General features: G+C 37.2%; 1 protein-coding gene across 18 annotated transcripts in view; it reads right to left on the bottom strand.

Moving 5' to 3' along the window:
- Positions 1–23,649, bottom strand: part of SYNE1 (spectrin repeat containing nuclear envelope protein 1) — a 293,660-nt gene that overhangs the window by 92,635 nt on the left and 177,376 nt on the right. For 15 of the 18 annotated variants that reach the window (XM_074537722.1, XM_074537721.1, XM_074537729.1 and 12 more), the window contains 15 exons: positions 23,231–23,568; positions 22,400–22,544; positions 21,180–21,398; positions 20,086–20,348; positions 18,417–18,582; positions 17,952–18,107; positions 17,603–17,755; positions 15,055–15,237; positions 13,448–13,585; positions 12,005–12,190; positions 11,203–11,325; positions 8,911–9,097; positions 7,495–7,634; positions 3,902–4,096; positions 2,743–2,883 (listed from right to left, as the gene is read on the bottom strand). In XM_074537722.1, coding sequence (XP_074393823.1) covers positions 2,743–2,883; positions 3,902–4,096; positions 7,495–7,634; positions 8,911–9,097; positions 11,203–11,325; positions 12,005–12,190; positions 13,448–13,585; positions 15,055–15,237; positions 17,603–17,755; positions 17,952–18,107; positions 18,417–18,582; positions 20,086–20,348; positions 21,180–21,398; positions 22,400–22,544; positions 23,231–23,568 — 2,733 coding nt within the window. The remainder of the gene's footprint in view (positions 1–2,742; positions 2,884–3,901; positions 4,097–7,494; positions 7,635–8,910; positions 9,098–11,202; positions 11,326–12,004; positions 12,191–13,447; positions 13,586–15,054; positions 15,238–17,602; positions 17,756–17,951; positions 18,108–18,416; positions 18,583–20,085; positions 20,349–21,179; positions 21,399–22,399; positions 22,545–23,230; positions 23,569–23,649) is intronic. The other 3 variants (XM_074537727.1, XM_074537730.1, XM_074537732.1) reach the window with 2 other exon arrangements.

The following is a 23,649-nucleotide window of genomic DNA, read 5'->3' as shown; positions in this document are numbered from 1 at the left end:
GCAAGTAAAAGATTCTATAAAAGGCCCCTATAAAGGTCCTAATATCCCATGGCTGTTCTTATGAAAAGTAGCCAATGAACAGTAGTCAGGTTTTGTTGTTAGATGCAGTGGCAAAACGGTGTGTTTAGATTTCCTAAGATATGTAACAAGGGCTGGTGCAACCTAGATGAGTATTCATAAGGGAGAGAGAAAGAATCCTTAAGTAGGCTGTGTACAAGGAGATAGAAAAGCATTTAACAGTGACCCAGTGGATAAGACTAAAATCACAGGATCAGCTGTTGCCTACAGGGCATCGTGCCAACACTTTAGCTTTTCCAGTTCAACTGATCTGCACTATGTATCAGGAAACCAAGTTTTAAAAAGTGTTTTAAAATTTTAATCAATTACATCTTTGGGTAAGTGCAAGAAGATTTAGCCTCAAAGGATTCTCATTCAGTACTGCAGCACAGATGAAGGGTCTGATTTTGCTAAACATCAAAATTATCTGTATTTCAAGACTGTTAACATAATATTTAATATATTATGAAATTCTTCAGTGTTTCCAACATTAACGCCTTGATAGTTCACCCCACCCTGCTGTTTTTGGAGGAGTTTCAGAAAAAAACAATTTTTAACTTATATTAGTGCTAGAATTGTCACTTTCTTGTATTTCTGGTCTTGTTTTAATCTATTTCAATACCCGCATCATTTTCATTAATAAGCAGTTGGCACTTGTTTTATATTTTCATTACTTGTTAGAAATGTAAATAAAGTGTGTAGATGTCTGAATTCAGACTAGCTATGTTTCACCATTAAGAGATGCTAGGAAACTGATGAAACACTATAGAGAGTTATTCAGGATGAATTAAAAAGCAGTCTTAAAACATAACCTTTCCTTCCCCAATTGCCTCTTCAGAAGAGTTTGACATTTTTTTTTTGAAGTCTAAACTCATGTTATTCTTCACTTTCTGGAGTTCATGCTCACATTTTTTTTCTGGTAGTTTGCAGATGATTTTCCTGTGAGAAATTAGTTCTTAACTTTGGGCACTTTTTAAAACAAAATATTTCTAAATTTATTTTGCTGATTTGCTTTAAAAACACAAAATGTTAATAACTTACATTTGAGCTCCTAGTTCACTAATATCTAGGATATTGTTTTTTAACCACCCTTCTCTCCTGAGGTCTCCCTGGGCATTCATAATGACCAGCACTGGCAGTTTCATAGCTTTTTTAGTCTTAATCTCATGTGAGTGTGAACCTAGGAATTTTGTAATTAAACCACTGCATTTTGGAACATTCTTCCGCTGGTTGTTTAATACATGCAGTTCATTTCAACATTAACCACACTGAAGAAAACTTCAGCTCTAAGTTTTTAAGATTATTATAACAGCATCAACTGTACCTTTCTCAAAAATCTTCTGCTAAACGAAAGATATAATATTTTTCAATTTTGCCCTAGTAAATCACTTATTCTAGAACTTGTATTTTGGTGTCAGTTCATGGTGCAACAGCATATTCACTGTGTTTTCCTTTGTCTGAGTGACTGGAGCTGTTTGACTTGTTTTACATTTTCAGAGAAAAGTAAAGAACTGAGATAAGCTTTGCTGATTAGGAAGCAAGCTGCTTTTGGTCCTTTAACTCCTTCATTAATTAATGGTGTCATAAGACTTCTATGTTGAAATATATAAATGCCTTTCTACTGTAAGTAAACTTCACAGGGAACTTTCTGATTATCTAAAATGATAGAAAACAAGAAAAATCCTTCTTATGCATTATACAACACTTTTTAGTATGCCACTGATGATTTTTTAACCACTCTATCTTACATTAATATTTTTTTCTTATGTATTGTATTTAGCAACTTCTATAGCACCATATGCATTTCTGAAATTAGCAGAAGGAATCAATGAGCATCTTGCTCAAACTTGCCTAATTCTACTCAGCAGTGCAACACAATACATTCTAACCTTCAAATCTGCAGTGGTCAATTTTGGAAGCAGTTACAAATGCAAAACCAACCAATCAGTTACAAAATCCAGAACATGATGAATTGAGTGAGGTGGTGATGGCTTCTAAGGCTCACTTCTAAACTTCTAAAGCATAACATTTTATGTGTGACTTTATGTGTGTGATGTTCAATGTGTTGGCTTAATGTTTACATTTTAATCAATACTGACGTACACTTGCTCCTACAAGAAGTGCAAGAGTTTTGATTTAAAACCTAATATCTGTTATTTCACTGATCTGCCTCCCTGGTGCTTAAAATAGACTGCCATGGAAATGAAAAATACATGAAAAAACCCACATGAAAGTTAATAACTGAAATGATATTAAGTAGAAGATACCAGGCTGTGATTTCAGAGCCAAAATGGCAATCATACAGTAAGATAGATGGATATGGACATAATGCAATATTTCATTATGGGGAGTACAAAAAGGCTTTTTTTCTCAGGATGTAAGATTCCATTGAGTACTACTGAGAAAATACAAATTATGTTATAAGTAGAAAATACTGGTGACATTGTAATTGTAACTTAAAATTTACTTTTAAAAATAATGAATAGCTGTAACACGGGCTTTATAAAATTTCAATATCTGTATCCATTTTGAACCAGAACCTGAGGGTTCAGTTTGGTAAGAGGTTAAGCCTCAGTTCCTGGGAGCTATAGCTAAACATTATTTCAGAGGATTAAATAAACCACCTGTGGAATGGAATCATGTATGTCTGAGATAAAAGCTGAATGAATGCCAAGAGAGAGGTACCTGGTTAACAGAAGCATCTGTATTAGCCACAGGTGAGGGAGAGCGACAGGCAGGTGGAGAAGAAATCTCACTGTTGGTTCCCTCCTCCCCAGACTCCTCAGTGACAGGGGAGAGCAGCGTGTGACAGCGACCAGCAGTCATCTGCCACAGGAAAAGCAACCCCAGAGCACAGGAAGAAAATCAGTTACCTCAGCTGAGGCTTGACTTAGACTGAGATCAAAACAACACATGGCCAGAATTACCCCGACATTAATTAGTCATGCTTCATGCTCCTACATTTACCAGTTTAGAAATCTGTTGAATGAATAGTCTCATTTACTTGTCCCACTTCAGTATGAGAATGCTCTCCCGTACCCTAATGGATTTTAAAAGACAATGTAGAGCAATCAACTCAATAGTAACAAATTCAGCTTTGCCTAAACATCTTCTAAGACAATCTCTGCTGCATACAGAAATACTATGGAGAGCTACAGAATACTGGACTATTTGTCTCAGTATCCAGGTCCAGTTGGAACAACAGACTTGAAATATAAAATACACACAACCCAGTATTCAAATGTAACCCCCTTCCTTCCCCAATGGTGCTAGAGAGGGATAAATCCTGAAGTCTGACATTCAGACAAAAATCCCAGTAGCATCAGCAGAATGTTTGTAATGAGATCCAGTTAGAAACAAACAAAAGCAAAGTCAAACATTGGGCCTCTGGCAGTACTTAGACAGCTTTCATTTCCAGTACACTCATCTGAGAATACAGCAGCACACTGTCAATTATCACATCAACATTTTAATGTGTGAAAAGCCTATACACTGCAACAACTAATGAAATCGTATTTATTCTGGTTTTATTTTATTCCTGCAACTCATCAATTTCTTAGCATTTGTACTTGCATGCTGACAGCTACAAAATAAAAAGCACAATATTTGCATATCATTGCTCACAAATTTCGTGTATTTGTCTGTTAAATAATTTCAGCCTTTATCAACAAGTCTTGAGAACCTGCATAAAGTAAAATACAGAAAAGGGAAGCTGCAACTTGTTTGGTTTGCAGCCATTTCAAAAGGTAGATGTGAGCTGTGGCAATTTGCTGCACAGGGGTGTTGTAAGGCTGCAAGAGGAAGCAGCTCAGATAATGAGTACAGTGACCAAGGCATTGCTTACCATAACCACCGAGGGATGAGTGGCGTGTGCTGGCAGCAGGTCCGAATCCAGCTCCTCCATTCCCTCGGACAGCCCCTCCACTTCTGTCACTGTCAGCAGCATGGTGGCATGTTTTGCTTTCATTGTCAGCATCTTGCACTTGGAATTCAAAGAAGCAATTTGCTCCTGGTATCCTTTGATCTTCTGAGCCAGCTCCTGAGAAAACATTTTTTTCCCCCTAGTGCTGATGCAGCCGGGAAGGGCCACAGGACCGGCAGCATTTCAGCTTCCGCGGCGGAGCGAAGCTGTCTCCTCCCAGCGCAGCCAATGCCATGGCAGCGCTGCCGCTCTGCTGACGAGCAGGATGTCGCCAGCCCAGGGACCCGGCCCGGCGCGTCCGGCCGCGCTGCGACACCGCCGAGCGCAGCGGGGCCGCCCGGGGCTCCGTGCGCGCCGCGCCGCAGGGACGGACGGACGGACGGACAGACGGCTCACGTTCGCATCCTGCCTGAACCTGAGCCCACCTCTGTGAGCTGCACGCTGCAGCAAAGGGAGCGTCTCTCGCTCTTCCTGCCCTATTTCCCCCCGCCCCCCATCTACTTCCATTTATCTGAGGAAGATGAAGCTCCCCCGCACAGTGCGTGCCAGGGAAATGAGGTCATGTAGTGGCCACAACTGCAAAAAATGCCCCATTCAGCTCTCACCAGAAAGAATGAATTGTCCAAACAATAACTCACAAGGTCTAACGGGCTCAAAAGTGATAGGAACAATCAGTCACATAATAAGATTAAATGCAGACTGTATCGCTTTTTGTCACTGTTTGGATAAGCTGTATTTTAATCATGTTTTGGTTTTGTCTAAGTCTACTGAGCTAAAAATTGAGCTGCACAGGACTAACCTTTCTTTAAAAAGAGACATTGAAATAGGAAACTAGCATGAAGTAGACTATATTTTAAACTATTGGGGGTTTTATGCTTAGGAAATGGTCTATCTATGGCCAAACACCATCACAAGCTTAAGATTTTTAGACAAGAAAGATGAAAATGAACAGCCTTATGACTATTCATAAGTGTCTTGTCTTCTCTCCTACCATATACTGTTGCTCCATTCAGTACCCACTTTCAAAGCTTTCAATTAATAACTTCAAATAAAAAATGGTAGAAGTGTTTCATATTTCTGCTGAAGCTATCATTCCTGTCTTCCTAGATGCTCAGTAACAAGTTAGAGTTTTGATCTAAGACGTGAAAACATCTGTATAAGCTTGCTTGCTAAATTGATGATTATTTTTTCAAGTATATATTTCTGCTTAATTTTATGTCTGCTTTTACTTCTTCAAAACCCACAAGTTTTCAAGGAAAAATAGCAATAGGAGTTGCAAGATATAGTAGGCAGAATAATATATTATTGCAATATCTTTTCAAAAGTAAATAAGACTACTGCTTCAGACTGATAAATTAGAAGACTTTTTTTGGTTGTATGACATTTTCAGTGAGAAAATTCTTCAAAATTACAATTGATTACAAATGAGTGTTCTACACTCATTGCAAGAAGTACCAAGTTAGGAATTAAAACAGCTCAAAGACTGAGGATGACACTTCACTACTTGAGTTTCAATGGCACCTTGTCACTATTTGTCATGTTAGCAACAAAAGGGCCTCTCTTTGGTGCTCCAGAGCTTTCCTTGGAGACTAAGAAAAGTCTTGATTATAAAACACCAAGCAGAATAGTCAAAAACCAAGCTTCAATCAAATTAAGCCCCAAATTTAATGGCTAGCAGCTTGAATAGTTATCTGCTCTTTGGCAAATTCCAGTCATTCACAAATGCTCAATGAATGACATTTCTGAGCCTCAGCAGAAAATTACTGTCATTCAGTATACTCTATTCCCTCACATTACCAAGTGCAATGATACTTGTGGTATTAGTGTCCAATGCACTGAATATCTAAAATGTTTCTTTCAACTGAAAACAAGGAAGAGTAAGCAAAAATATGACTGAAAAAGAAAATTAAAAATAATAAAGCATCTGATAAAAGCAATGTCCCATGAGGTATTGTATTTTCCATTAAAATAATTCTTGAGTATGGACATACTTGCCCACATTCTTCTCTGAAATTCTAAAGAAACACAGGTCAGTAGACATGGTATCTACTTACATACATGCATACTAATACAAACTTCCCAAAAATCAAGATGTAATTTCCTTCTACTTTCTTCCTTCCTCTTATTTTAATTCTAAATATAGCTAATACAAATGTCCCCTTAAGTTCTTTTACATACAGCCTTAAACAGGGGATGTGGTGACTGATATCTTTTTACAAACATCTCAATAGACTTGACTTTTGAAGTAGTCTAATAAGATATGAATCGGAACATTCACTTCATGTTATGCTTTTCCACTCACTTCATGCTTTTCCACAGGTATTTAGCAAAGAAAACGTGAGCCAAAAATATGCAAAAAATATGCTTATAATGTTCTGGCTGATCCCAAAATGTGCAGTATCATAATGCTGCTGTCTTGCTGCAGATGTTCAGGACCACTCCTAGCTACTAAACTTGCCCAAATGTACATGAAACTTCAAGCTGCCCTATTTTTAATTCCTTCCTACCTGCAGCATTATTCCTTCCTCCAGCAATATTACCCTGAATCACTGGTCACTCTCCTGCATTTGCTCTTCCAGAATATTTGACTAGATAATAATAGCATTATCAATTCAATACTAATAAAACCTAACGTGCTTGTATATACAAATTGCTCTTGAATTTATACAAAATAACTCTTGTAACAACTGTATAGAAAATGAGCAACACATGTAACATTAGGCTATACTACACACCAGGAAGGATGGCTTTAATTCAAAGATAAAGAAATGGTGCCATCTGGTGCCAGAAGTGACACACAGAGCTCAGTGGTGCATTTTCTATCCTAGGAATTTCACAACAGACAGGCGGAGGTGAAAGGGGCTCAGGAGGAGCTCTCAAGCCAGCACAGCAAGAAGGCTGCAAAGAGACTATTGTGATTTATTCAACTCCTGTCAAACCATGAGTTTGTGGGCAGGACCTGCAATTCCAGGGCACAAAAATCTTCCCTACAAAGATTTTAAAGAAACCTTTGGAGTGAATGGTGCAGTCTTCATCCAAATCTATTGTGTGTTTCCTTTGATTCAAGTCTCTTGGTATTCTTTAAAGAATGTGACTGGGATGAAAATGAGCAAGTACTTTAGGAGATACATGCGTATATACATGTTCTTTAGGATATACATAGGTACATATGAATCACCAAACTAGTTGAGATTAACTGACCAGCTGCTGAACTTTGACTTCTGGGACACTCCTCAGTCAAGTCTTAATGTCAACTGCCTCTTGATTATGCAATGCTTTTGTTTAGCATAATGTTGTCTGAGGTTAGGATGTATCTAACTGCATAAACAAATGAATTGTCCACACTCTACCAACAGCAGGAGCTCCCTCTCTGGGACTAAGCCCATCTGCTCCACTAGCCTTTAGAAAAATCTGAAAAGCAACTCAGCTATCTTATGACTATTGCTTATGAAAAGTTGTCTGTGTCAGTGAGCTGCCATTGAGCCCAATGTTTTGATGCCTTTTGAGTCCCATACCTCATTCCGTGAAATCTGGACCTGGAGTTCTTGGATGTTGCTGGTTGCTATTGGCTTGTCCTGGATCTCGCGATGGGCGCTCTCGATCATCTGCTGCAAATGTTTCATTTCCTGCTCATATTGCTCATACTGAACCACTGCTTCCTAGAGAGGGAAAAAAAGATTGAGTGTCTACATGAAAATTAATTTTCACTTAGTCTAAGCATGATAGATCTCCCTCATGAAGTATCTGGCACTCACATCTTGATAAGCAAAGCAGGAGTATAGTCAGGAAAATATCTATTCATAAATATTGTGAATTGCAATGATTTGAATGGTTTCATTTAATTAAATATTTCCCAAACCCACAGTGCACATAACAATTGATATTTTAGATTTCTGATGTAGGGCGCTGTAACTTCTGATTCCAACAAGTACCTGAACCAAACACAGCCACAAGAAGATGGCCTTGCTTAGTCTCACGGTTTTGTTATAAAGCATTTTCATCTGCTTTTTCACTTCATGTGTTCATTTGTGACTCTAAGAAAAACTTAGATATTACAGAAAATACAACTGGGAAAGGATTATGAAGATTGACTCAGATAGTTATCCTACCAATGTATTATCGGTTCTTTCTATCATAGATGCACAAGCAGTTTGTCTAACCCATTTTTCAAATTTTCAGTGTAGCCTTTCTTGCATTTAAGCATCATTAATTATCCTAAATCATCAAGTCTCTTCTGTTATCCAACTTGAAACTTTGTAGTTGCACCCTAGCCTATGGAATATACTATGTATATTCCTATCATTAAACAGCAGAGGAAAAAAGCTTATTCACTTCATTGGAAATACCTTTTACATTTTTAATTATAAATCCAAACAGTCAAACAAAATCTAATTTACTTGTACTTAGCAAAACTTGAAAATACAACTTTAATAGACTATGAATGACTTCAAAATCAGAAAAAATATAAAAACTATAAACAAAGACATCGAATAACTCCAAAATCAGAAAAAATATATAAACTATAAACAAAGAGAATAAAAATAATTCTTTTTATACCACAGTTAATTAACTCAATAGTTTTTAAGTAATCTTCAGAAGCAGCTGATGTTATACATTATATAAATTTTATTAATTGATTATATATAAAATTAACCTGCATTCAATTGTATATTAGCTGTTTGTCTAGTTAATCCTAACAGCATTACAAAAATCATAGCAATATCAGGGAGAGAACTTAGGGGAGAGTCTGATGAATAAATCAACAATTAACATGGTCGTGACTATTAAAGTCAGGAATAACAGACTAGTGGGGAAACTCCTAACGGCGCTACAGAACAGAGGAGTGCACAGAGATATGAAATTCTAGCTTTCATCACAATTTGTATGTTGCTGTTCAAGCTCCTCTGAGGGCTGGTGGGATGGGGCTGCACTTGCCTGCATGATGTTGCACTGCTGGATGGCCGTGTGCTGCAGGCGGCTGGCCTCCTCCTGCAGCCGCAGCGCGCTGTGGCACAGGGGCAGGCTGGTGACCACCTCCTCTGGGATCCTCAGGGCACTCTGGCACTCCTGCACTGCCTGGACCTTCGGCTTCAGGGACTCCATCTCAGACAGCAGATGCTACAAACAAAGTCAGTGCCACAATAAACCATTTTTTTCAGAACTCCCAGAGCATTTCATGCAGCCAAAGAAAAATGATGGTACATTCAAGCAACAATAGAAAAAAAAATTATCCATTTTTTAAATTGCATATACTTAGAAACACTTTGTCTGGAGTTGCTCATTGTGAAATGAGAATAATGATTATATAAGCAAAAAGCCCATATACTAGATATAAGAATAATAAATTTAAAAAGCATAGTTGTATCTAAGTGTCTAAGTAAAAAAAGTATTTCTACTAACAGATTTGAGAAAATAGATTTACCAACTCCACAAATTGAAGCAGCAGAAGAGTAGTTTATATATACTTGTATCTCAGTGTTAAAATCTGAGTGGAACTCCTTGCTGTGACATAGAAGCACATTTTCAAAACTGAACATGAATCCCATTGTATTCAAAGCTTTCCTTAGACATTACAAGCCATGGCTGAAAATGTTGCTTAAAATTCAAAAGGCAATCAAATAGAAAGGAACAGAACTACACAGAAACATTTTTCTTTGAATATTCACAAGCTGTATGCCTTTGTGAATAGTGCCTATTCCATACAAGATGTCCATTCAAGCTGTCTGTTCATATGCATGAGAAGGGCCTAAGTGCAATGGTTGGAAAATAGATTTGATCACCGTTATTTTTATCTATACTGAGGAGTTTAATGTATGCACAGATATAGGAAAAAAAAAGAAAAAGAAAAAAACAAGAAAAAGAAAAAAAATGGAAAAGGCAAAGTTGATAATAAGGGCCTTAGCACATTAGAAAAAGATTTTAGATTCAATAGATATAAATCAGCTGGACAATGAGGCAAACAGGGATAGAGAATTTGGTTATCTCCCTTCCCCGATATCACATCAGAATGATAGCTAAGTGGGTCTGAAGTGCATACTGATGAGAGGATTGTGGTTTGCTTTTTATTTTTGCAGTTTCCTGACATATGGTGGATAAGCTAACGAGAGTTTTGGTATAATGAGCTATTCCTCAGGCAGCACAGGTGGGGTCCCACTCTGTCAGACCCCGTACTGCTGGCAAAGGGCATCTATATTGTTCAATCAGCACCCAGAGGCACCCTGGGGGCTGTGTGCCAGCCAGGCCCTTTCCCCTCCCTGGTCTGGTAAAACAGGCGGGCAGGGGCTAAATTCCCTTTCTGTGCAAAAGAAAGTTGTATTGTGAGATCTGCTAGAGCCAGGACAAAGAACATGCACAAAACCCAGTGTAACCTCCATGTTCCCTTCTTCTTATGGCGGGTGATGTGTTTCACTTACACTCTTCAAGGCTACATTCTGAAATCCGTTTGCAAGTGCCCAGAATAAAGACTGTGTATTTTAATGAAAAGGAAAAGCTGTGCAAATTTACTGTCCTTCCATATGTTTTTCTGCAGATTTTAATCCTACATTGAACCTGCTGACATCCAGTTTTCACTGGCAGACTGAGACAGTTAAATCTCCATAGTAGTTTGCAGAAAGAAACACATCTTGAGAAACTCAGAAAGCTGTAACTTGCCCTATTTCTCCTGTTAAGAGACTAAGACCAAAACGAACAAACAGACAAATCTCCATAGCAGATCAAATGCAATAAAGAAAGCCACAATATCTTATGGAGGTTAATTCAACTGAGCATACAAAAATGTAACTGGGCTTAAGGAAACCTGAATTGTCTCCTAGTGCTCCAGATTACTATTGGAGAAGCTGGCAACAAACTATATCATTGCATCTCTATCTGTAAAATAATGATAACAATAGTGACTTCCTTCTGAAATACTTTAAGAAACTCTTGACCATAAACACTAGATAAGAATTGGGCTTTATAACAAATATGGATTAAATGGGTTGGATGCACACTCCTCAGAACTGCATCAGTCTAAGAAGGGGCTCATAAAGAATTATACTTCAACCATTCTCTCTGAGGGAATCATTCTTCTCACTCTATCCTATATTTCCTTGGCAGTAATTTGGGACTACACTCTGAAACAGTGACACACCTAAGAAACACAAAAAACAGTCTCATCGACACTCATAATCCTTTATGCAAGATCACATTACTCAAATGTTAACTTTGAGGTCCTGGTCTTTTACCTGTCTGTGAGAAAGTTGCTCTTTCAAGCTCAAATGCCCAAGCTCTGGAGATGTCAGTGTGGCTTGGGCTTGCTCCAAAGCAGCCTGTAGGGCTCTCAGCTCAATTTCAAATTTCTTCATATCCTATAACACATTTGATTCAGGGATAAGTGAGAGGAAAAATAGAAATCACTATATCTGTCTGGATTTTGCAGGTACATCCACTTTGCATACAGTGCAAAAAGCAATTCATAGTTTTGACAGTTAATTTTAAATGTATAATATATTAGATAAAAATACCAGTCATGTGACAGTCTAGAAAAAGGGATTGCAAAGGCAGAGTTATTTTTTGAAGTACTGCAATCTCAAATGCAGCATATACTTTATAAAGCTGAAAAAGCATATTCATTCTTTTCATTGCACTCCTTTGAAGGCCCTACACTACGGAATTCTGATTTGGTCCAGTACTCATATAAATTAATAAATTTAGAGATCATTTAAGAGAAGAATGAAGGAAATAGCAGAACCTAAGTGTCAACAAATACATTTCTCAAGTATCTAAACATAGGTGCTCAGTGCTATTGAGACACACCATTACTCCAGATATATTCAGCCAGAAAAGGCACTGCAGAAATCTTGTGCCCATCTGAATCAGCACCTGAAGGCAGCATCTCAAACAGTGCAAGACACTTGGCTTTAGTCAACAAAGTCATGCCTTGTACAGACCACCGATTATCTTCACTGCTAATAATCTCTGTACAGTAGTATGATGCACACATCACCCTAGATGCCAGCTAGCATTAGAAAATCTGCTTTCACTTACCTTGGCAGCATCTTGGAGGTTTGGTAGCTGCACTTTGATAACTTGCTGCAGTTCCTCCGTCCGCCGCCCCAGTTCCAGCACTTGCTGTGACATCCCTTCAGTACAGTAGACACTTGCCAGGTAATCAATCCTCTCGCTCATGGCCTCAAGATCACCATGAATCTCTCCAGACTCATCAAGAATGCTCTAGATGGAGATACAGACAAACTGAATGTCAGGTTTGAGACTCAGTGACACATATCTTTTAAGTATATTGTTCTGCAAACTCTTTAATCTGTACACATTCATGAGCCTATGATTAAGTTCCACTGATTTCCTGTTGGGCTTAGGCAATGCACTTTGTTCTGAAGATCTGCTGAAGTGCTTCAGCTTATAGAGACTGGGAAACAAAAGATTAAGTAATGAAGCTTCAGCAGCTGTACTTACCAACACATTAATTTTATTGTTTTGCTACACACACTTGTGTGTAAAAATATAATATGCAATCTATTGAGAAGATTTGTCCTGGAAGCCTCATATACCTAACAGAAAGTAGCAGAAAGCACTTGGGTGCAGTGCTATAGCAGGGCAGGAGTTGTTAATGCTGCCTAAAAAAATCACTGCATTGTGTGGGATGGCATTGGTTAAGCCTGTATCATCAGATTTTGAAGCAGGGAAAAAGTCATAGCAGAAATTCTATCTCCAGCTTTCCTCATGATACATTGCCTGGAAGCTCCGATTCAGAATACAAAGCATGACATACTACCCTGCACTTACTTATGTACAAGAATGCAGCTGACAATTAAGTAATGTATATATAACACTGGTATAAGTGATACATTATTATGATGCCTTGATTTCTTTCACACAGTCATGTAACACCAGGCAAGCTTGAACCTCATCAAAACGTTCCACTGATCTCACACACACATTCCACACACAGACACACACAGAACAAATTGCACAATTACAGGGACAGCAAATTAATCTGATGTGAAATGTTCAGGAAGAGATTGGAAGAAACTCTTCCATTAGATATCAGTTTGAGAATATTTGGTATAAAAATCATTAGAAGAGAACAAAGGCTATTCCAGTTTAGCATAATGGAGAAAGAAAAGCCCAAACTGAAAATTGTCTTTGATTAACTAAGCTTCACAGTACGAGCTGCAATAATGTGCTTGGTGTGACAGAATCACAGTGTGCAGACATACTATTCAGCCAAAAGCCTCTATGAAACCAAACTACTTGAATAACATGGAGATCAACTTTGAATCACACGCTTTTATTCTACAACATATCTTTATTTCAGTTTTCAAAACAATTGTCCAAAACCAATGAATCATTTCTAAGGCTTGGGAGAACAGCCAAAGAAATCTAGCCTTTTAGGAGGAAGTAGAACTCCATTGCTTTGAAAATAATTTCATATATACTTTGACTTTTAAATGTCATAGCTCACATAATCACCTGGTAGGCTTTAAACTGATCACGAAGCTGAGAGGAAGAATTCCATGTTATACTACCATGCACTAGGATATTTGCTTTCTCAATCCATTTCAATATGAACTCCAGCATCTCATTGTATTCTTCCAAGTGTGAAGCAGCCTGGATGAAAGAAAAATTTGCTTAAGCCGAAGATGTAATTTTGTACAATTCTGGGAGGATGAAAAAACTAATTTTATTTCCTTCACTGTTTTAACCTGGGGATAATTTTAACAACTTTTCCTTCCTGTATTATATAAGTAATTTTCTTATGTATTTATGGAGTTAAAATAGGTATGTTTTCAGTAGTAAGATTATGTGTTTTGGGAGAAAAAAGGCACTATAAGAATGTAGGTCACACTGTGAGAGTCCACTGATGCTCAAATATATCCCTAGAGGGTTCACTCCCTGTGCATATTTCACCTCACATGTAAGTTCCAAAATACCTCCTCTTTCAGTTTGTGGCTCAATTTCTTATTTTGATATGTCTCTTTCCATTACATTTTTTTTTTTACAGTCCGCTCTGTCCATTCAGTCTGCCATATTCCCAAAAAAAGAAATGTTGTACAATTTCAAACTACAGGACAGAAGTTCTGCTTTCTGATAGAAATAGAAACCAGATTTCTATTTAGCAAAGTATCCATAAGCTCCAATTTTCTTTTCAGCAGGAACAATTTCATTGATGTTCATGAATTTCCTCCTTATAAAGAAAGGATCAAATCATAGGTGACAAAACTGTATTTGCAAGCAGTACCAATACCTATCAATTTTAATGATAAGTGGATCTTTTGATGCTGAACAAAAATATCCTAACGTTAAATCTCTTTACCAAGTACCTTTGACTAAGTTTTTAATTTGAAAATAATTTTCTATCTCTTCTTAAAAAAAGAATTTTTCACAGAAAACTGAAAAGAATATTTTGAATTTTTCTTCTGGAAGCAAATTCATGCATGCAGAAAGGAGAACTCATAATTTATCGGGGTATTGATGGCAGAACCATAGAAAATCCATTTATTTGCTTTTAGCTGGAGGTTTTTGGGGCTAAGAACAAGTAAGGGAAAAAAAAGACAAAGATTTTCAGAGACTTTGAACCACAGGGGACACATCTTTATGAACACCAAAATATTGCATAAATATAATGCATTATTGGGGCCATTGTATATAGGCTTTTCTATTGAATGCACAAGTTATATTCAACCTCTATGGATTGGGACTAAAGCAAAATATTTTTTTTTTAATTTTGCTTTTAATGCTGCAAATATAGGTAAGAGTGACAAAACAGAGAACCTGAGAAGCACAATGAGGTACTATTTCCAGCATGCTACTGTTTGTGAGATCTACAATCTTTTTAGGGCACCAAAGGAACCAAACAGCAGGAGATTCATGCAAGAGGGTGTTAAAGTAGCATCTGAGAATTATTTTACTCTCTGATTTGACCTGTGTCTCTTTGGAATGTGATGCAAACCCTGACTAATAACAGGCAGATGTGTCAAGGAATGCCCTGTCTGGCATAACTCCAGGATAAAAAATGAGATGTTTCCATGCTTCCTCTGGCTCTGAGAGGAAACAGTAGGAAGGATTTAAGATCATACCTGACTGAGCTTGGCTGCTCTGTACTCAGCCTGCCGTATGGTCTGCTGGTGCAGTGCAGTGAGTTTCCCTATCCTGTTAGCCAGCTGCTTAGCCAGGGGTACGTTCTGCTCTGCAAAGTCCTGGACTGATCCATCTAACTCCAACAGCTTTATATTGCAGCTGTCCAACTCGTCACCAAGGATCTAGGCAGAAAAACAATAAAATCAGTGATCCAGGAAGTGGTAGCTTTTTGGTTGATTATTTCTAGTCCAACTTGCAACTTTTATAGCCTGTCCAAAGTCTCCGTAGTTTTTTCCATTTTTAAGCAGGAAAGCAGAACAGCAGGATATTTGGTCACCTCTTAAGTATGTGCCATTACTCTTTCTCCTCCGACTTCCTGGCTAGAATGGATAACCGTTTTCCCTGCCGTAGCCAAAGACTGAGTCACTTCAGTGTTACATTAACTGTTCTCAGGCATCCTTCTGGGTCTGTTTCTGAAACCAATTGTCAGCACAGACTGCCATGACAAGGAGTTTTGTTTATTTGAAAAGGGGTTTGTTTTATTGCTGTCTTAAAATATAAGGTTATAAACTCAAAAATGTAGTTACTAATTAATGGATTATGAAAACTTTAATTTGAAACTTGCATTTTCATAGCATGATCTTGATGCAGGAGCAGTCTGATTGTGCTAGAGTGTTTCAATAGAAACACAGTTTAAAATCAATTTTTCTTATCATAGTCACAATTATTTTGAAAAGGAAGTCTAAAAAGTTTTTCAAGTTTCCCATAGATTCAAAACATACTCTTGGGCTACAGTTTCTTAAGAAGATGCTACTGGGTATTTTTGTATTTGTTTTTTATATCCAAGGTGTTAAAAATTCATTGTTTTTGAAAAATAAAAAAAAGAAGTCACAGAATCATAGAACAGGTCAGGTTGGAAGGGACCACAGTGGGGTCATCTGGTCCAACCTCCTTGCTCAAGCAGGGTGCACAGCACATGGCACAGGATTGTGTTCAGAAGGCTCTTGAGTATCCCCAGTAAAGGGAGACTCCACAACCTCTCTGGGCAACCTGCTGCAGTGCAAAGACACTACACAGTAAAGAAGTTCTTCCTCGTGCTCAGATGGAACTTCCTGTGCATCAGTTTCTGCCCATTGCCTCCTGTCCCACTGCTTGGACAAACAGCCTAGCCTCTCTCCAATTATTTCTACAAATTTAAACTGCACTAATTCACAGCACTGCTACAGGTGCCTCAAGAAGTGACTTCAAGCTCTTCAGGTTAGGGCTGTCCTGGCAGACACACCTCAGAGTGCAAGATATGATCAATCATCATGATAAGTCAGTATTATTCCACAAATTTGGAGACATAACTGTCTACATGTAGACACAAAGACATGTTAAACTGCTTATCTAAATACAAAGACACACACATTACAGCAAGCATAAATAAATGCATTTACTACATATACTATGCAGAATTTATATGCTGTTTGTGAAGGAAGGATCCATTTGACTTGAGTCACATGGATTTAAAACAAATTTTTATTTTATTTTTTAACAATCTGTTTCAATGTTAATATAAAAATATTTACTGCTGTAACCAAAGCCAACCCAGTCTCAAGACTATCAGCTAAACGCATAAAAGCAGTTGGAACATTACTTCATCTCCAGTGACAGAGAGTTTTAATTTATGCAACATAAGAAAGCAGATTTCACTGGTTTTCTGCTTTCTGACTGAAATCAAGGAGATACACCAGGGATATAGTTTAGTGACACTTCTTGTAACGTAAACAGCACTTTGAAACATCTTGAGCATCTCATGAAAATAAACAGGTAATTTATGACATACCAGTCATACTGAATCTTCTCCTATTTTGTATGCCTTTCTTAATTTCAGATAGTAATTCAGTCAAGTTTATCGTTGCCTATTTCAAATAACAAACCAACAAAAAAAAGCCCCAAACCCTCAGCCACCCCTTTTCCATCTCTCTTCTCCCCAAAATCCCTTACCCTCATATGGTAATCCTAATTTGGCCATTACACTTCAGTACAGATGATTTTTCCTGAGTGTGGTACACACCTAAGACTAAGAAAACCTTCAAAAATAACCAAGAACCCTTTGCACTACTCTTAATTGCATGAGTAGTACTTTGCCTCATTGTTGAACTAAATGTGAGATGGGCTACAAGTAAAATTCTATGGATCTATTTATCATAAATAAAGAATGATCTTTTCAGTACAGACAAGAACAAGGAGCAGTCTGAAGGTTCCTCAGGCTTTCCCAGATTGGAGTCATACTCACTACTGAAAAGGAACTGTGAAATTTTGTCCATCTGACTTTAACACTCAGCTCCTTCCTTCAAATTCTGTTACCTGTGTAGGCCAGTTTGCAAAGACTATAGCTTTAAAAATCTCCTCAGTCAACCCTCATTTCTGTATAAGTCTTCTGTTGAACTATATTAACAAACTGCATTCTCCAAGTCTTCACAAACAACAGTTTGGTATGAAGTAAGCTTCCCAATTCAGAAAAATTTATGGCATAACCACATAAGGAAAGCCTTGTCTTACCTTTTGTTCAAGTTTAGCTTTTGTTATATCATTTGTTTTCTTTTTCAGTTTGGAAAGAATGGTATTTAGTTCATTTGCTATCCCCTGGATTTTCTGATCAAACTCTTGATTCAATGTTTTGATTTGCTGAGTTTCTCTTTCTTTGGTTTGAATCTGTCAACAATAAGAATTAAATTCAATAATCAGAAATCACTCCTCCTTAAAAGAAAATAATTTTCATTTAACTTTAATTCTAAGGATGAAGGTAATAAAACTATTCTGTGTTGCCACAGTTTGGCCACAGGATTCCAAGTTACAAAGCCCAAAGAAAGAATATAGATCTGCCTGGCACTTATCTACTGCACTTTACCTGATCCTGCACAGTAATGAGGGCCAGTCCAACTTCTGCTAAATGAAGAGAGAGTTCAGAAGGCAAAATGGTATAAAGCCCCAAGTATTTATTCTGCTGTTGTTCAGCCAGTTTTTCAACAGCCTGGCGATGAGTAGTAACTTCACCAAAGAGAGACTAATGACAGAAAAAAAGTATTGTTAAGAACAGTGAGAATACATCTTAAACATCTTTAAAATAAAATATCACAGTCCATCATCTACTTCATGCTTTATTAATTTGTCTAGTGGGTTACTAAAATGCTCATTTTACTAAACTATTAGCATATGAATATCATCTTAGTAAACAATTACTAAATGAATATCAGATTATTAAATGAATATAGTGTAATTTGAATTTGTAGTGGTTTTTGAAACTATTAACATTCACTAGCAGATTAAAATGAAGATAAATATTGTGATTTAGAAGTTGACAAATGTGGCCTACCTGCAGCTCCTGGAGTTGAATGTCCACTTCAGCATCAGGGCTTAATAAATATTCTTTTGTTTCCTGGATCCAGGACTTCACAATATTAATCTCTGCTTCAACCTCCTCACGCTCCTTCACCTCCTGTTTGACCATCTTCATGCCTTTTTTAACTTTCTGTTGCATACTTCAGAAAGAAAGAAACAGTAACTATTTGTGAAGAATTAAGCAATGTCTAAAAACACTGCTTGGTCAAAACATGCTGAACAATAAAGATAATTATTAAGAGCACCACATCCAGAGAAATAAATTTAAATAAATTAAATTTTTCATGTCCATTCTTTGGTTTTACATGTTTGGACATCAGGCATGCAATTCTTTTGAAAAAATGCAAATGTATACAATAGAGATCCCTACATCTGAGCTTATCACCACAGAATGCCCTGATTGTTTGTAGAGGCAATTGCAGGGCATGAACTAGGATCATTCACTGCCATTCCAAAAGAAACTACTAAACTAGGTCAGAAAAACTGCATCTTACACTTGTTTATTTCTCTACACTAATTAGAGAGCACGACAATCTGCTCTGATATTGATATCTAGAAGGCAAAATAACATAAATTCCACTCCTATTGATGGGATTTGCGTTGGCAGAATACTTAGGTAAAGTAATGGATCAAGTATCGAAACATGGTCTATTTCCACACTTCCACTAAGACAGAATTCCTGCACTTCCCTCAAGAACTTGGATCTCCTATAAAAAAATGACACCTCTGTGAAAGTTCTATTGGATTACTCATAGCTCTTATACACGTGACATGGATCTTTCATATTTCCATATTTCATTTATGTTTGCATAACCTTGCACATATGAATCATGCCTTATTTACATGAGCAGGAGGTCATCACAGACCCTATATCTTAGAAACCAATTTTAAGTAAGTGAAAAACGGATTTGTAGAATTTTCTACAGGGATTACTATTCTACTATACTTATTTATAAACACACACAATAAACTTTGCATAGGCTTGGTGCAGGGTTTACAATTTTGTCATTTCTCATTTTAACTTGTTTTCCAACCATGGAGATCCACTTAATGGCATCTTAGTGTAGTTATGAGGTAGAGATGTGTCTTAAAACTTGACATAAAACTTCCTGTTTTCTGCATGACAGGGACATGTTCTTCATTTACATAAACATTTCCATAGCCTCAAGGTGAAAAATTATGTTTCATTTGCATATGCTCTACATTCCTCTGTAAATGTCATACAGGACCTACTTTTAGTACCTAAGTGCTTCAAACAAGTGAAACAAAGTGATAAACTAATAAAAGAGGACACAGAAAGATAAATTACCACTGTTAATGTGAGAAACAATGGAAGTATTTAAAATCAGTTGGAATTTTAATACAGTTTATGCAGCTTTTATGTAAGTTAGTATTATTATGCAAGGCAAGAAATACTTATTTTAAAAAGCATACTCTTTCTGAAGTAAATAAAAAATAATGGCAAAAAAGATATTTGAAGATTAATTAAAAGTAATTTTAAATTAAAACTGATGCTTATTTAAAAAATAATAGCTAATATTTATTTAGGCATGTTAGTTGTTAATGATATTAAAATGATACGCTCTTAATAATGAATTGCAAGGTAATATTTTTTTGCTTAATCTTTTAAAATATTTCCTTACTTGTGGCATCGATCTTGCATTGCTTTGATTTCTTGCATAACTGGTAGTTCCTTCTGAGATGGAGGCTTTACCTCCACGTCCTGAAGCATGCTGACAGCATGCTGTTTGAGCAGGCCCAAAGATGACAGCTGGTGGTCCACCTCCAGCAGGAAACTGCCATGGTAATCCAGGAGTTCCTGGAGCTCTGTCTTGGATGCCTTTTCCACTGAGCTTTCTGGTAAGCGACCTTGTAGCTGATCTATAGCTATGGTGGCTTTCTGAATCTATGGAAAGGGATGCAGTCTTGTCAATAATAAGATTACAAAAGAAATTAGTACAACTGACACTGAAAGGTGCTGGACCCAGTCCTGCACATTTAGATTTTATAAAACAGTTGTGGTATAGGACTTGTGCTCTACTGTGCCAGATCCCTTGCACTTCACAGGTGATCAGGACTTGCTAAGGGATTTTTTTTTTTGGTCCAGTTATGGGTGTCTTCTTCTAATCTTCAGCATTTATTTCCATAGGAACTAGACTTCCACCCTGGGGTACACCCATATTTGGCACAAGTCATGCATTTAACAAAATGATTATCCTCATTCCTAGAGAACCTGATATCTGGGCATTAATAATGGACAATGACAGATAAGAAGATCGAGGTAGGATATAAGGGGAAAAAAGATATGGTCAATTAGCAGCGACAGGCACTGTCCTCACTGTTATGCTTAAAAGGACCAACTTCATATTCTTCAGGGAAAAAAAAAGAAGAAAAAAGAAAGAGAGAAGAAAGAAAAGAAGAGAGAAGAAAAAAAGAAGAGGTTAACATAATCTAGAACAGAACATCTGAGGAAAGGAAACAGAAGAATCTAAAGAAGCACTAGAAACCAAAACAACTCTGTATGTACTATACGTTGTATGCATTGAGAAGAACAGTTCAGACTTTGGAGGCAATGATTCTAAACCTGGATCTTTCACAGCTATGTTTTTTTGAACTGAGGAAAAAAATCAGTTATTCCTGCTATCAGTTTTCTCTACTGCAAGGTGATTAATAAGGCAGCAAGCATAATCAGTGAAAACCTATGTATAAGGGAGGATTTACCAAGACTAGAATTTACCTTATCATTAAAAGTCTTCCATTCCTGCACTGCATCTTCCAAAATTTTCTCTTGTTCCTGGGCTACATTCCTGAGCCGTGTCCAGCGCTGCCAAACTGTTGTCATGGATCTACTTATAGATGCTTTACTAGCATCATTGCTGATTTTTTCCAGCTGTGAAGCCTTTTCTTCTAGGGCTGTGATGTTCTCATGGAAAGAATTCACTATGGACACGAGAGTCTGAAAAAGCAAAAATAAGCACTGTTTTCCTTTTCCACAAGCCAACTCATCAGCATTCAACATGCAGGTAAGGTGAACCACCTCCATCCACAGCAGATGAAGAGGAGGTATTGCATTTCAAGTGAGGTGGCTAGGTCTCACTTCATTTCTGTTTCATAGGCAATGTATTAGCTACAGCTGCTTGGTCCAAATGCAAGCTTCTGGAAGCAGCAGAAATCTGGTGTAATCAGCTTTTCTCTTCCTTGATAGCCCCTCAAAAGGGATGAAAATAAGCATTCAGAGTCCTTCTCATAGCAAGGACTGACTTCTAAACAGTCTAAAAATGGAAGAAGCAATTCAGGTGTTTAAGTGTACATTTATGTCCTGTTAATCTTTAAGAACTTTTTAAATGCCCAAGGATTTGAGGACACCTTCATTAACCTGGCAGACATGACATTACTCTTAGGGGAGATTCTTGATTTCACAAGGCACAGCTGGCAGCATGCCTGAAGTGTCACTGACTGTCTATATTAAGGCAACTGAGTAGTACCTGAAACATGAGAAAGTAAGATTTTTTTCAAGCTATATTTCTTGCTTTTAGACAAAACAAGAGTTAATATTAAACTCCAGCTCTTCATGTCCTAGTAAACTCTTCCTGTCCTGTTCCATGATCAAAAGTAGATGGATGTTTCTATTGATCTGATTTTCTTGAAGGGTATGTAATTTTAGGGTTTACAGACCCATGGCTTTTATGAACCTCCTGACTCTTTGCACTTCTCTACAGTCATAGGCACATAGACAACAAGCTGAAAAGTGATTGAAGATATGTGTCTTGGTCACCCCACAAATAAAATGTGTGTTTTGCACAGCACTAAACATGTCTTGGTGTGTTATTACACCGTTAAGTACTACAGGTAAAGATCTAAAAACTCAAATTCATGTTATCACAGGTAGGGACCTACATATTATACATTAATTTTCACTTGAAAGAGAAGGATTTAATGCAACTACCAGTACCTTACCTTATGCGTTAGCAATTTCTCTTCTGCTTCATGAGAAGAAGCAGCTTTAGCTACTGAAAATTCAGATAATTTTTTCTCAGCATCATTCATCACTTCAATCACCTTCTGCCTTGACGTCTGGTACTCCTGCCACTCAGAAGCACACCTTAAAGAAATACAGTTCCAGAAAGAACAACTTAATGCTATATAAAAAGATTTTGAAAATCAGAAATATTATTGCACCTAGTTTCTAATGCAACTGCTTAGTTTTGCTGTTACACAGTACTTTCCAAGAAAAAGAAAGATTATTGGAAAACAGCATACAAAGAAGCATATGCTCCTGATTTTCAGCTATGCCTTACAGAAAACACAGCTGAGCATTTAGTAGGCCTCATTGGACTTTTCCTCAGACTCTTCCTATGTTGTGGTTTAATCCTACCAAAACTTACGGGATTCAGAACATTCAGGAATAATAAGAAACACAGTTATGTTTGTTAAAATGTATTTCCTTTTAGTTCAAAGTAACTGCTTCAATTTCATTCATTTGTACATACATCTTCTGTCAGGTGAAATATAGGACAACTATTCCCTACTCTTCTCTGTGCTGTTCCAAGCCTAATATAATTATTATTTTAATAATAATTATATTATTAACTCCTTTAAAATCACACAACTAGTCAGTCAAAGGCAGAAAAGAAAGCAGAATCAAGAGCTCTGAATCCCCAATATACACTTCTCTCAAAAGTAGCACAAATATTTAAAAACGTCAACTAATTTCTGATTATTTCTTTCATTACCAACAAGGCGATCTTAAAATGAAGGAAGAGAAGAAAAAAAAAAAGAAAACTATACCTTTGTAACTGCTCTTGCTGGGTTTTGGCTTCTTGCTGTGTCCCTTTGGCCTTTTCCTCCAATGCAGCTACATTCTGCACCAGCTGTTCGCTTGCTGTGACTTGTAAAAAGGGCTCTATCTCAGACACAAGGCCTTGTAACACTTTCAAGTGATCATTAAACTGACTTTCTGTGCTGAAAAATTCAACATGGTTCCTTAGATTCTCCTCAGAGTTCTCAACATCTAGACCATTTCTTGCTAACTGAAGAAATTCCTGAGCATCTTCCAGCCAGTCATTTGCTATCTGCATCACTTGGTAGTACCTTTGGCAGAGGCTGTATGCTTTATTCAAGGTAGCCTGAAATAAAAGGGAGAGTCACAAACATAAAATCACAGAAGCCTGTGTAATTTAAAAAGCCAAGACAGTAGGCTTACTAAA

The sequence above is a fragment of the Zonotrichia albicollis genome, chromosome 3, assembly GCF_047830755.1.
Source record: "Zonotrichia albicollis isolate bZonAlb1 chromosome 3, bZonAlb1.hap1, whole genome shotgun sequence".
NCBI lineage: Eukaryota > Metazoa > Chordata > Aves > Passeriformes > Passerellidae > Zonotrichia > Zonotrichia albicollis.
This window is presented reverse-complemented; position numbering and strand designations above follow the sequence as displayed.